Source organism: Ischnura elegans, chromosome 1, assembly GCF_921293095.1.
Source record: "Ischnura elegans chromosome 1, ioIscEleg1.1, whole genome shotgun sequence".
Lineage (NCBI taxonomy): Eukaryota > Metazoa > Arthropoda > Insecta > Odonata > Coenagrionidae > Ischnura > Ischnura elegans.
Window position 1 is genome coordinate 53186523 of NC_060246.1, and position 13687 is coordinate 53200209.

The following is a 13687-nucleotide window of genomic DNA, read 5'->3' on the forward strand; positions in this document are numbered from 1 at the left end:
GCTGGATTTTTGCGAATTATGACATTCATTAATGGATTCAAACGAGATTTCAGCTGATTACAGGAATATTATTGCTTTATCGAAACACTTAGGTCATATTGTTGATTCGACTTATCTCTCTTTCTAAAATCCTAAAAGAACAAGCCGCCTTGCTAAAAAATGTTTGCACTCCACTCGGAATTTTCATGGCTATTATGCATTTCTGTCTGATGTAAAAATTCTTATCCATCAAATGCCATTTCAAGTACACGTATTTACAAGAGAAATGTGCGTGTTATGCCTCAAACAACTGATTTCACCGTCGCAGTGATTGATTATGAGATGGATCAAGAAGGCCAAAAATAGTTTATTATTTGAAATGTTCCTTTCTAGCAATTAAATTTTTAATATGATTGAGGCAATGAGGCGTTAATCGTCAGCGGCACGCCCACCTGATCCTCGGCTTCATCCCACTTCTTGTTTTCACCAGGGATCTCGCTCTACCCCCACCCCTGCCGTCATGTGCTACCGGACATACCGAGGCGTTCTACAATATTCACGCATTCTAGCCCGGATTCTTTTCTTCATCATCAATTATTTTCAGTCCATCTTTTAAAGTTCTCACGGTCTTCGGAGGGGCCATGGTCCGAAGACGAATAAGAATAAAACTAATAAAAATGAAACCGGACTCCATTGAACCCACACGGAAAACACTCGCTAGTTTTAAGTCAACCCACCCCGGAAAGTACGGAACCACTCGTACGAGGTGAAGTTCGGCACTAATGCTATCGCGTACGGCGTAGGCAGAGCTTACTGCAGAGGGTGAAGCATGACCATATGACTGCGCAATGAATTTTTTTATCCTATAGAGAAGGCAACTTACCCACTCATTTCTAACAATAAGTAGCGTGGCTCTAGACGAGCAGATGAATTCAGATTGCTAGTCGAGAGAAACAAAATATCCTGAGAAGACATCGCTTCGTTAGCAACTCAGACAAGTGAAACTTGTAGCATAACTCGTAAATTGTAACCAGACTCGTAATTGTTTTCGAAAAAAATCGCATCAACTTCCGTGAAGCTCACTATCAGCTGCGAGGATATCGTTATTCACCAGAAATCACCATCATATTATTCCAACTATTTCCTTGCTTAAAATGCTTAAATAACGTTAGAAATACGTCGTGTTTAGTATCAATCTTTACTGAATTACGTGCACATCACTAATATATCAATATAATAAAAGTATAATACCAATTGCCGAAATTCATTTTTAGATACCTTTTGGGCTAATTGGTGATTCATGCAGCAGTTGACCTCCACCTTTGAAGCGAGTCGGCTAAAAAAAAGTCAGTGGTCGAGACAAGGGGAGGCATAAAAAAGGTTTCTTTTGTTCTCAAGTAACATGATATTTTCTTTCGAAGCTAAGATCCTGGTAATATGATCCCTGCTCGAGCTGGGACCTTTTTTTATTTAGGAGAAGAAGAAAGCTTCAACAGAGGAGGCGAGTGCTGAATGGAGGGGGATACCAGATCTTGGGAAATGCGATAATGTGACTATCCCACGGCACTCAGCTTCTCGCTATCGTATTTCAATCTCCTGGGGAAGATTCAAACTTTGTGTCTGTCGTTATTAGCCATAAACAACACGTTGTATACACTTCGTCATATTTTTGTCAAACGATGAATGCGGGAAAATTATACGGCGGGACCGCGATCTTCAAACGATCAATGCGGGAAAACGATACTTCGGGGAACGATAGATGTGGGAAAAAATTATATTGTCTTTATGGAACTTAATTTGGGACCAGGAGCGGCGAACGATGAATGCGGGAAAACGATGAATGCGGGAACGACAAATTGGGGTTCCACTGTACTATCCTGAAAGTGCCAATCTTATAGCCTCTATTATGTAAAATAATAGGTTTTTTTTACTGACATCATCATTGTAGCTACTGTTTTCCTCGGTGTCAGTGGAATTGAATGGAGCTAATTCTGAATCAGTAATGTCACTAACAGTTGGTATATCGGTATATCATGGGGTTGAATTGTTTCTTCTATGGAGACGTAACCATTAAAGCTTATGTCATCATAAATTGAGAGACACCGCTGAAGCGAGCTGGAGTCATTACTTCCACCATTTTCCAAGCTGTTCACAAAAAACATAGAATGAGATATGAAAAGTAAATGGCATTGACTCATCTTAGGCAGAGAATTGCAGATGCTAGAGTTGAGCATGTTAATGCTGCTCAAGATGTTTAATTGCCCCTGCATCCATTGGTTGAGTTTTAGATGTTCTGTTAGATGATAAGAAATAAATGTTTTCATTATTCAACTACTTAAAGGGGTAAAAAATGTTGTGGAGATATGCTCATACAACAGGATCTAAAACATCCACAGTACTATGAATTATGAAGCCTCGTCATATGCCTCGCACCATAGAATTTTAGGATTTCTAGGCAAACAATGAATGTTTTGGCAAAGCAGTTTGGCTTTGTCGATGATAGAGAGTTTCTAATCGATTAGCGGACTTTGAAGGGCACTGAAAGTCTCTAGGGACTGAAAGGGAAATAAAAATGAGGGCTCAATTTTTTGTGTGTGTATTAGAAACGATTTTTTTTCCAGAATAACTCATGCAGATAAATATATAGAAATATCCTGCTCCAGAAATATCCATTGGAGCAATTATATCTTGAGGTAAAGGGTCTTCAACTAAAGCCAATGTTGATCATACCTATATTCTTTCGAGGCTGATGAAGTAGTCTATATCTTTATCCCTTACTTTGACAATTAGTATGGGCTCAACAAGTGTAGCTGAAAATGGGATGAGCACTGAGGGTGAGTGATAGGGAGCAATTGTCATAGCACATTGGCTTGAAGTTTCTTTTAACTAGCCACGGTCCTGTAACAATCTACTCTTTCAAAATATTGTCTGTGATTTTGCCATCGTTATTTCTTGCAGTCGCCATTACAAAATAGCTAAATGATATTTCATCTCGGTGAATGAAATAAAGACAATGAGTCTTTCTCTGTTCCTCTTGGAATGAGTGGATACAATCTGAGCAATTCAAACCCATTAGCATTCAGTTTCAACATGCAGGCAGGAAAGTGAGTTATTCGGCGAAGATAAAGTAGGTGATGGAATCATATGTCCTGCTGTTTGCATTGCCACCAGAAGCAAAATGTGGTGCAATTTAAAAGATTTTAATAGTATTGCAAGAATCAGAATGCAAAATGGAATGTAGTGTTGCATTCTTCTGGTACACTTACAGGCTAGTACACTTTTCATTGCCTTGCTTAGGTTTTTAACTTGGGAACAAGGTCTTGGGCACATCTCTTATTCATATGTCGAGGACGTACTGTATGCTTTTATCTTATAAGTGGGCCAGTCATTCCTAGTTCAAACTGCAACAGAGTAAAGTGTTGCCTGCATCGAATTACCGAAAAATTGACTAAAAATTAGAGATGGGTCGAATAGCAGATTTATTGAACTCAAATGTCAGATTCGAATATTAAATCATTGCTAGAATATTCAAATAGCTAGTATTTCGAATACCTCAAATACTAGAATTGCACAAAGACTATTAAACGTACGTTTCTTATTCTATTTCACTTGATGAATGTATAAATAAAAAGGTACACAGTTGAACTTCGATCTATCGTTTTTCAAGGGGATGGATGAAAAAAACGATGAATGCGGGAATGTTTGACTAGGTTGCCTATGCAGCAGGAAACCCAGGATTTTGGCGAGTACATAATTAAGATTTCCTTTAAAGGATTCAAACCGGAATTTAGCTGATTAATGGAATATTTTAATTTTATGGAAACAATTTGGGCTTATAGTTGATTCAACTAACATCTCTTTCAAATATCCTAAGGGGACACACCACCTCGCGAAAAAATGATTGCATGCCGTCTCGGCATTTACACTGCTATGATGGATTTCTGTCGGATGTATACATTCATACCTACCAAATGCCATTTCAGTGGCACGCCCATCTGATACTCGGCTTCAGCAAACTTCATATTTTCAGCAGGTAGCTAGCTTTACCCCCACTCCTACTGTCAAGTGCTAGCGGACAATCCCAGGCGTTTTGCAAAATAAACGAGCTTCTCCGCCGGATTTTCTTCTTCTCCTTCAATTATTTTCAGTCCATCTTTGGAAGTTCTCACGAGATAAGCAGATGAATTCAAATTGGTAGCAGGAAGAAACCAAATATCCTAAGAAAATATCCCTTAGTCTGTGACTGTGACAATAGAGATTTATAGCATAACTCATAAATTTTAACTTGATATATGTTCTTGGAAAAAATACCGCATCAACTTCCGAGTAGCTCAGCTGCGAGGATATCGAGTTTCGCCAGGATGCTAACAAGTCTCCGTCATATTTTGACATTTATTTCCTTGCGTAAAATGCTTAAATAAAGTCAGAAATACATCGGGTTTGGTCTTATTCTTTTTTAAATTGCGCGCACATTACTAATAATTCAATCCAATAAAGGTGTAATATCAATTGCCGAAAGTCATTATTAGACACCTTTTGGGCTAATAGATGACTCATGCAGCTGTTGACCTCCAGAAATGGGGAACTTCGAAGCAGGTAGGCAGAAAAGGTCAATGGGGGAGAAAGAGGAAAGGGTGAAACATGATTCTATTATTCTCCTGTAACTTGATATTTTCTTTTGAAGCTTTTAATTTATGGTCTTCATAATAAGAACCTTGCATGAGCTGGGGTCTTTTTTTTTATTTCGGAGAGGAGGAAAGCGTCTGAGGAGGAGGGGCCGAAGGCTCATGGATGGAGGAGATAGCGGATTTTGGGAATTGTGCTACGTAGTTACGATCCCACGGCACTGAGGTTCTCCTGGTGGGAGTTTTCAGATTTTTTCATCCGATCATTTTCGGTTCCCCACGTCGAACTCTATTCACTACTCTAATCAGCGAATTTGATGTAGTTTGTCAACTTGCTTAAAATGGCACTGCATGCTCTAAACGACTAGAGTTCTCTACATTTTTCAGAGTTAACTACCAATGACGTGCGTACGACAGTGTATGGTGCGAAATTCAAAGTATTCGAGGTATTCAAGATTGTACCTTTAGCATAATTATTCTACATCTTAAATATCGAATACTTTCTAGTATTCGAGGTATTCGAGTATTCACGGATACTATTCACGCATCTCTACTAAAAATAGTCAGGGCACCAGTACCTTTTGTAACCGCTTATTCCTTAATCTGAATGCTCTCATCATCATCAGTTAGGTGTGGACTTCTCAGCCAGCAGAGTATTTTTGATGATGGCCCACTAAACCAAGCTGTCACTACTATTGTCTGTGTAACAGAGCAAATATTCTTTGGAAATAAGTTTGCCATTAATGATCATTTGGACTAAGAATGATACAGCAAATGATTTTCCCATCACCTATCAGAATGCTTTTTACAGTGTATGCTTGCACGTTATATGTTTGCCAATCATATGAACAAATATTTAATTCTAAATTTACAACAGCAATAAAATTAATGTCAATATAATGTGGATATTATGTAAAACTACAAAGTATTTCATGACTACTATGTAAAAAATGCAATTTTTTTCAAAGTTTATGAAAAGAAACATTCATACAAAGTTCGTTAGTGTGAACTTCTGATTATTAGACCCCTTGAACTTCGTTATAATGAGAGTTATTGCATGTAGCCATGAATGCAAAACAAGATAACCATTATGTAATTTTATACCACTCTTAAAAAAAAAGTATTTAAATGCACAGTTGAGGACCTCAAATCCGGAAAACTTGGGACCAAAGGGCTTCTGGATTTCTGGTCTTCAGTACATGGAAAAAGTGGTACACTCTTTTTTGAGAATTTTAATGCTATAATACCATAACATAGCAAAGCTCGTCTTGTCATTCAGACATGTGGATGCTGCCATACGTCAGTCATAAATTGTGAAATACTTACTGTACACCTTGCAACTAAAGTACGCAATCGATGGATAGCGAATATAGTCTCAATCCTCTCAGCTATGTAAAAGGAGGTCTAGCTACATGTGAATCTGTGGATGGTCTGTCGAACAACCCCTTGAAGAACATTCATCTCCTTAAATGGTTTCAAGTACACTGCACTGAAGGAGGCAAAAGCTAGCCGAATAAGTCATCAAATCATGACCTTAGCTTCTGCAGCTTAACACCTTGAGTGCGGCATGACGTGATATCACGTCATGGTGCGCTATCCCCTGGTGCTGATGACGTGATATCACGTCATGCGTACCCCGAGGGTTCCGGCCCTCTGTAAGAGCTCGGTTCAGTTCTATTATGACATTTTTCGACTCTAAGTTGCTCAGCAGGGATCTAGCAGCGTATTTGTGAACGCCGTTTCAAGCAACCTTTCCTGGGAGGATCGGGAGAAATATTTTCTTTTATCTTAAGGTAAGCCAATTTCCATTCGTTTTCCCCCTGTATTTTATGCTATTATTTTTATTTATTTCTATTAATGCGTGAGTATAACAAATTTTATTTGAGTTATACTTTACAACTAATATGTATTTACTATCTGGAACTTAATAATGTGTGTTTATTAATTGTTTATTACGTTTTTATAATATTTAGCGATAATATAGATATTTTTTTCCATCCTTCCTTTTTTTAGCTCTCTGCCTTGTCTAGGCGAATGTACACGAAGGAGGATTGCGGGAGCTCCTGGAAGAGATGGGCATCAGGCATTCTCTGAAGACTCCGAGCTAGAAATTTTGAGAGTAGGAGGGTGGGGAGGAGGTTGAACCCTCACATTCTGGTACTCCGTTGCCTCCTCCTACTCCCGATCCCTTTATTTCAATCCTCGGCCCATCCCCTTTGTCCTATTCTTTCCCTGAACCTTCTAACAATACCGTCAGTCCTTCTCCATCCCAACGTCCTTTGCGGTAGACCCGTGGACCCGTAGTTCAGTGACCCCTCAAAATATCACTTTCATAGAAAACCCAGCTCTCACCATTCCACCCCCTTCCAACGACCCAAGTGTTTTTGCGTCTCCTTTTCCCAGACACCCTCTTTCGTATACAGACATACTTTCTTGTAATCTCCGAAAGAATAGGTTAGGAATTGGAAACAATGACCTATGAAGAGTTTTACCTTCATAGGCCTAATATTTCACAAGGTAGGTATTCCTATAACCAATATATCCGACTAATGGAGCATTGCTATCTTGTTTGACCTGCTTTGCTTTCATGAGTCGTGATTGATTATTTAGCATTCTTCAAGCACTTCATTTTTCACCGAAAACCGGCCAAAACGATTCAGAGCCTGAGTGTTTCCTCTAAAAAATATCCGTCAATTTAGATTCATTTCACTCCTCCATTGATTCCCTAATAATTCCCTCTTGAAACTATGCACGCTTTTTCATGTATCGTGAACCCGCCTAAAAGATTTCCCTTTATAAATTCCGTCTTTCTGTCATTAGATCCTTTATTCTTCCATCCTACATTCCTTATCCCAAGCCTCTTTTACCATCATTATCTCAATCCCACTTCCCTGAACTCATCCAAGAGGCAGAAAGAAGTATCGATGGTGCACTATTGCACTATTGCGGTGCAAGCACTCTCGGGCGTAGGAAAGAGACCGCAGACATCTTCACTGGCTGCAAGGATTCTCCTCTACTCTGTCCCGAGTTTTTTTCTTTCTTTCATCAGAAGGCATAAATAGTATTATATATTTTTGTATCATATTTTGCAAATAGCATTATAGGCTAAATATATTGTTATAAAATTTGTGAGAGAGGTATTTCCTACATTGGTAAAACATACATGGCTGTACGTAGTTGTATATAATATATAATTTGAAAATGGTTATCATTTCGATTGTAATGAATTTGTTTTGGGTAAATATAATATTTTTTTCATGTCATGTGATTCCTTTCTTCAATAGACTAGGGCTGCTTCATAAATAAGAAGTAACTAGAGATTTCTAAGCACGATGGAATTAGTTTTTCCCTCGTGTAATTAGAAAGAAAACGTTGCTTTCGGTAATCGGGTACGTAATAATGGGCATAGATGCTGAAAATCTATTCCTAGCAGTACGTATTATTGAATGGTTTACTCGAATTGATATTATTATGCACCAAATGAAAAAAATATTATAGCTGTAAAAATTTACATCATTTTCAGATTTTCGCAGAATATTCGTAGTCAGAACCGCGATACGTGGCCTAAATGAAGATTACTTGTGAGAGATTTGCTTGTAAATAAGTACTATTAGTTCCAGTTTTTATGTATTAACTTTTAACTCGGTCACATCATATTGCATAAATATGTCATTTGCTTGAGTTCAGAAGATAGTAATGAGGAAGTTATGGGTTGATTATTTCTGTTTCCACATCCATTATTATTTCGGCACCGGAATCTCCACCCCAACGACCCAAAAAGGACACGTGTCATCAAAATATTTCCTCATACCTTCCTCATCTTTTTGATGTGCCGATGGCAATCCCGAAAAAGCTATTCCTTGTTCTTACTAGCGGACCGACTAAATTTTACTCTCACCCCTCGCTTCATCTCCGTACCATCCTTAGAACAGCCGGCAGGAGTGGTGCACGTCAAGAGACACCATAATACACCGTCGGAAAATAATCTCGAAAGCGGAGTGCCAACCATCTCAAGCACCTGCAGTGAAGGGAATACATAATGGTATGTGAAAACCATTTTCGTTAAATATCTGATGCTTACAGTTAGTCGTATGTGAAGAAAGGAATTGGAGCTGAAAACAAGAAACGAGTAAAGGAATTTGTGACGAGAATAGTGGCTTCAGAGGAAAATGTAAAAATTATTCAATATTATAGAACCCTACCCCGACACTTAGGATTACTAGTACAAGGAATACGCCGAAATATCTTGCCCAGAACTACCATCACAATCAAACAGCTGTTCACGGCGACTCCTTGTACTTATAACTTGCAATACATTCATCTTAAGCCAAAAATTTCCCTATGGCAGTGGCAAAATACCAATGGCGATACCAGTAGAACATTACAAACTCATTTTCCTCGTATTTTCTTGGATACATAGCGCAGAAAAAAAATTGAAAGAAAACGGTGGCGCAGGGAAAAAGCCGACGGTATGCAACCCGCATTACGTTTATATCCCGCTGTGCGGGTGACGTGATATCACGTCATAAATAAAAAAATTCATAGCTAACAAATTAGGGCCAAGAGAATTTTTTCATTATTTTTCCCAGCTCTTTTGGCATCCATGCATGCGTTTTGCATTAAAAAACGACAGCCGCACCAGGGGTCAATTTTGAGTTTTACATGGTCAGCATTGAAAGTGTTAAATACGTGTACGTTCTTACTACTGGATGAGAATAAACAAAAAGTACATCTTTTTCGTCATGCTCAATAGCTTTCGTTGAAGGCATTCACTAGCAGGCATTGCGATATCTCTCAATACCTTCCTTAGTCGGACAGTAAATCTGTACAAACACTTCTTTATTGTATTTATTAATTAATTTATGAATGCGTTCAGGATCTTGTGCTCAATATTTTAAATTCCTGCGTGTCCCTGCCTAGGTTGTTAGTGTATGTTCATAGCGTGTGCTAACTTCCTTCTCCCCCAGAACAAAGCTCGGTGCCACGAGGTGGCAAGTCGAAACACTAAGCAGAGGAATTTTCAAACGTTCCGGATTTCTGATTTTCCAGGTTTCTGGATTCTGGATTTGAGGTCCTGAACTGTATTTGCATATTTATTTCAGAAATGTAAATTTTCACTTAAAGATGTTATCAAATGAAATGAACTAACGAGAAGTATTTTTTTCCTTACAGAAATGGTGGTCAAACAACTTCACCCTTGATTGGAAAATTTTGTGGAAATATAATCAATCGTCAAATAACATCGATGGGTAATCAGCTCTACATCCGTTTTGTCTCTGATTCCTCTGTTAATTCCAAAGGATTTAAAATAACCTGGGATGGAACTTCTACTGGTAAAAACAAATTGAATTCTCTTCATTAAAAAAATTTTTCCCCTGAAGCATATTTAAGGTTAAAGATTTATTTTTCCAGGGTGTGGTGGAACATTGACTAGTGCCACTGGTTCCATACAATCACCTAACTACCCACATAGCTATGGAAGAAATGCTGAATGCACATGGAAAATTAGTGTCAGCAAGGGTAGTAAAATTAGTATTGCATTTGTTGACTTGGACCTTGAAGAAGAACATTCCTGCAGATATGACTATGTTGAGGTGAGTAATGATATATTTTTGTTGTCCTTTATTGGTAACCATTATACACCCATGCCTTGCTTAGAGAAAAGGATGCGTTCCTTGGGGTCTTTCCGCTAATCCAATTTGTGTTATTTGACACCATTTTAACTTTGGGAAGATTTTGAAATTGCACCTTTCCTGCGGGGGGGCTAGTATCTATGAAAAAATGCATGCTACCTTTTGGGCTTGTAATGCATTGTCTAAAAACAATTCTTGTGTCACGTAGGCCTTTTGTTGCTCATCCAAATGACAGGCAAATGCTACTTTGAATACCATTTCATTGCTCGCAGAGTTTGTGAATGATAAATCATAACTGGCTTTAATTTCAAGTCCTCCGAGGCATTAGCACCAAGCAGCAACATGAAACGGTTTAAATGCCGTGAAATCTGACCAGGTTTTTCTTGAACTAGTGGAGGGGGAAAGGAGCCACTCTCAATCACAGCTTGGAGTTCATCAGAAAATGTTGTAGTCACTGTGCTATCAGCCCTTGCAGATTCACCTTATGTTGATGCACTAGAATACCAGCTTGCCGTTTAAAATTCTGTTACCAGCCAGAGCTTCCACTAAATATCTCGAAGCTATCACAACCTTCATCTTCTTTTATAGATGCAAATAAAGCCACAGCTTTTGCACAAATAACTGCCTGTGATAGAGGAACATAATTTGACCGTTTTTTATAAATCCAGGATATAGAAACCTTTCTATTTTTTTACTTACGCACAATATCACTTTGCAGCTCTCTATTTTCAAAGCAATTAATTACTTTCAATTTCTCATCTAGGTTTATGCTTTCTCTTGTTAACTTCTTTATTTTTCTATCCACATTCCTAAATTTTGCCATTGGTCACATGGTTTTTACTCTGCATGGCTCTGTCACAGTCACCTTCTTCAGCTGAACTACTGTGTCACTGTATTCCTGAGATGCAGGGAGCCTGCGACTGCTGGGAAGGAATGAAGCCAATGTGCTTGAGACTCTCTCTCGGACCCTTTTACGTGTTGATAGTGTTGATGCCATTCATACGCAACTTGGCCACTGCACCTTTTCTCCCCCGTGAATATCGATGACTATGAAGGCTTCCGGGTGGACACTTTACGTGGAAGTCAGTTCGCCCAATAAGCTATGATGGCATAAATGACATCTCAAACCATATTGCTTTCAAAAAGATCATTTCCAGTGGCTCCAAACTTAATTGATGATCTGAATCAAATTATGTCGTTCAGTTAAGGAGACGAGATAAGTTACTCTGGTAGGTCGACTATCCAAATGGCTTGATGAGTAGGTAATGTTCATGGCCATTGCACAGCAATGGCTTGCTACGAATATACTAACAAAGTATAAGATTTTAGGCCAGCAATACCATAAATATGCGTAAAATGAGAGCAATTTGGTGTTTACTTAGCGCAAGTTCACGTTTCATCAAGAGATTGTTAAGGTTTTTTGGTTAGACTAAGCAACATTAGGATGTTTTCCCATGGAATGAATTTGCACGATACCAAAATTGCTGAAATCAAAATTGCGATAAGTGAGGCTTGGGTGTATTGTATACCGACTCCCTGATTCACCCTCTTAATTTGTTCCATGAAAAACAAGCTCTAATTAATTGAAGGAACACTATTTGAGTCATCAAGTCTCATAGTGTGTAATGTTACATGTAGGGAGCGTAATATTTCCCTTAGACATCACTTTAAAAAGTTTATATGTACCTAGAAAAATTATCATAACATAGAAAAGGTTACTGTAAACCACAGACAAAAAAAATAAATCAGTCTAAAATTGTGTGATAGATGACTTGACTTGATGGTAATTACATGTTTGCCTTGTACTGTATTCTGTATAATCTTTAATAAAAAAAAACATCGGTCGAAGAACTGAAAGAATAAAGCCTTAGACTGATATTTATAAAAAGCAAGAACCACAAGGGAGTATCACCGTCATGGTCGAGTTGTCCCACAAGATGTTTAACTTCAATCCAAGTGGTGCTGCATTCATAGTCAGACTGCATAGTATCACTCATTTTATATTTTTAATGGGAAAAGATAATATTAAAACTTTAAATTGAGCATTGCGATTAACTTATTTAAAAAAGGCATAGAACGTAGTCAAAGGGTTCATTAATGGATATCTGTATGGTGTTATGACAAATGCCTTGACCAAACTTTTTTGAAAATTTTTCTTCTTTCATACAATGTATTATTGGAAAGATTCAGTTATAAAGTTTTAGATATGTTATATTCTGTATTGAAACAAAGCATACTTGGAGAAAAATAAAATTATGAAGGTAGAAGGGGCAGGGGTTTAGTATATTGTTGAATTTTCTAATTTAACTGTGGTTTCACATTCTGTAAAATTTTAACTAGACGCTTGTTATGTAAGATTTTACACTTTCCCGGCAAACAGAATATTTAACTAGACGTTATAAAACTGGCCTGAGGAGTAAAATACATTCAACATGTATTTCATATACATTGTGCAAAAGTGCAGAAAAATATGGTGAATACAATTATAGTACTGTTTCACATGTTTATCAAAGCGTATTTAAAATTTCAAAGACACAACAATGTGCCATTTCTATTTTTTAACTCTCTTTTAAGAAGAGGTAGGTGAAGATATGGATTTAATTTCATCTCGGATATTAATGAAAATAGTGGAGGTGGAGTGGTGAGGGATTTTTAAGCTGAGTAATTGAATACTGCTGCATGTGTTCTATGTGCAACTGCTAGTTTTGAAGTAATTTTTATATATATGTTATTGGAAGAGTCATTATCATTAACATTCAGATTTTTCCACAGATTAGGGATGGACCAGATGTCAGGGGTAAATTACTTGGCACATATTGCTCAGGTCATCCACTACCTTTTGTATCATCTTCTGATCAACTCTGGATAAAATTCCGGTCTGATCAAAGCAATCAAGGAAGAGGATTTGTTTTGAGATATGCTACAGGTAAGTGAGTGTTTAAATAGAAAACAGGGTCAGTCAAAATAGGGGTGCATCTCTCACGGGTGCATCTTTTACACATGTGTATGTGTGTCCCTCCTCAGTGGTATGGCGTTCCGTGGGTGGCTGAGAGTGTAGTTCTGCCGTCTTTTTGGTCCTTTTTAGGACCATCCTCTGATTACGGCTGTTCTTGTGAATTGTTGCAGTCAGATGTTTCTTTTCCAAATCCAATGAGTCAGCATCAGAAACGATGAGAGCACGGTGGAGAAGAGAGGTTACCACAGAGGCCTTTTGGGCAATGTGATGATGTGACGTTGCATTGAGGTATTGGTTGGTGTGCGTTGCCTTTCTATGTGCAGCATGTCCAAGACTACCATTACCTTTTCTCTTGATCATAACATCCAAGAAGGGTAGCTGGTCATTGCTCTCCTTTTCCGTAGTGAAACAGATGTTTTGGTGCTGACTGTTCAGGTAGTTAAAAAAATCTGTTCATATTCAGGTATCCCTCAAGTCACAAATAACAAATTGCA

At 38.0% G+C, this 13687-nt stretch overlaps 1 protein-coding gene across 1 annotated transcript in view; it reads left to right on the plus strand.

Moving 5' to 3' along the window:
• LOC124160663 (cubilin-like) overlaps positions 1-13687 on the plus strand; it is a 270327-nt gene that overhangs the window by 82148 nt on the left and 174492 nt on the right. The window contains exons 23-25 of the mRNA XM_046536589.1: positions 9777-9937; positions 10017-10198; positions 13010-13163. Coding sequence (XP_046392545.1) covers positions 9777-9937; positions 10017-10198; positions 13010-13163 — 497 coding nt within the window. The remainder of the gene's footprint in view (positions 1-9776; positions 9938-10016; positions 10199-13009; positions 13164-13687) is intronic.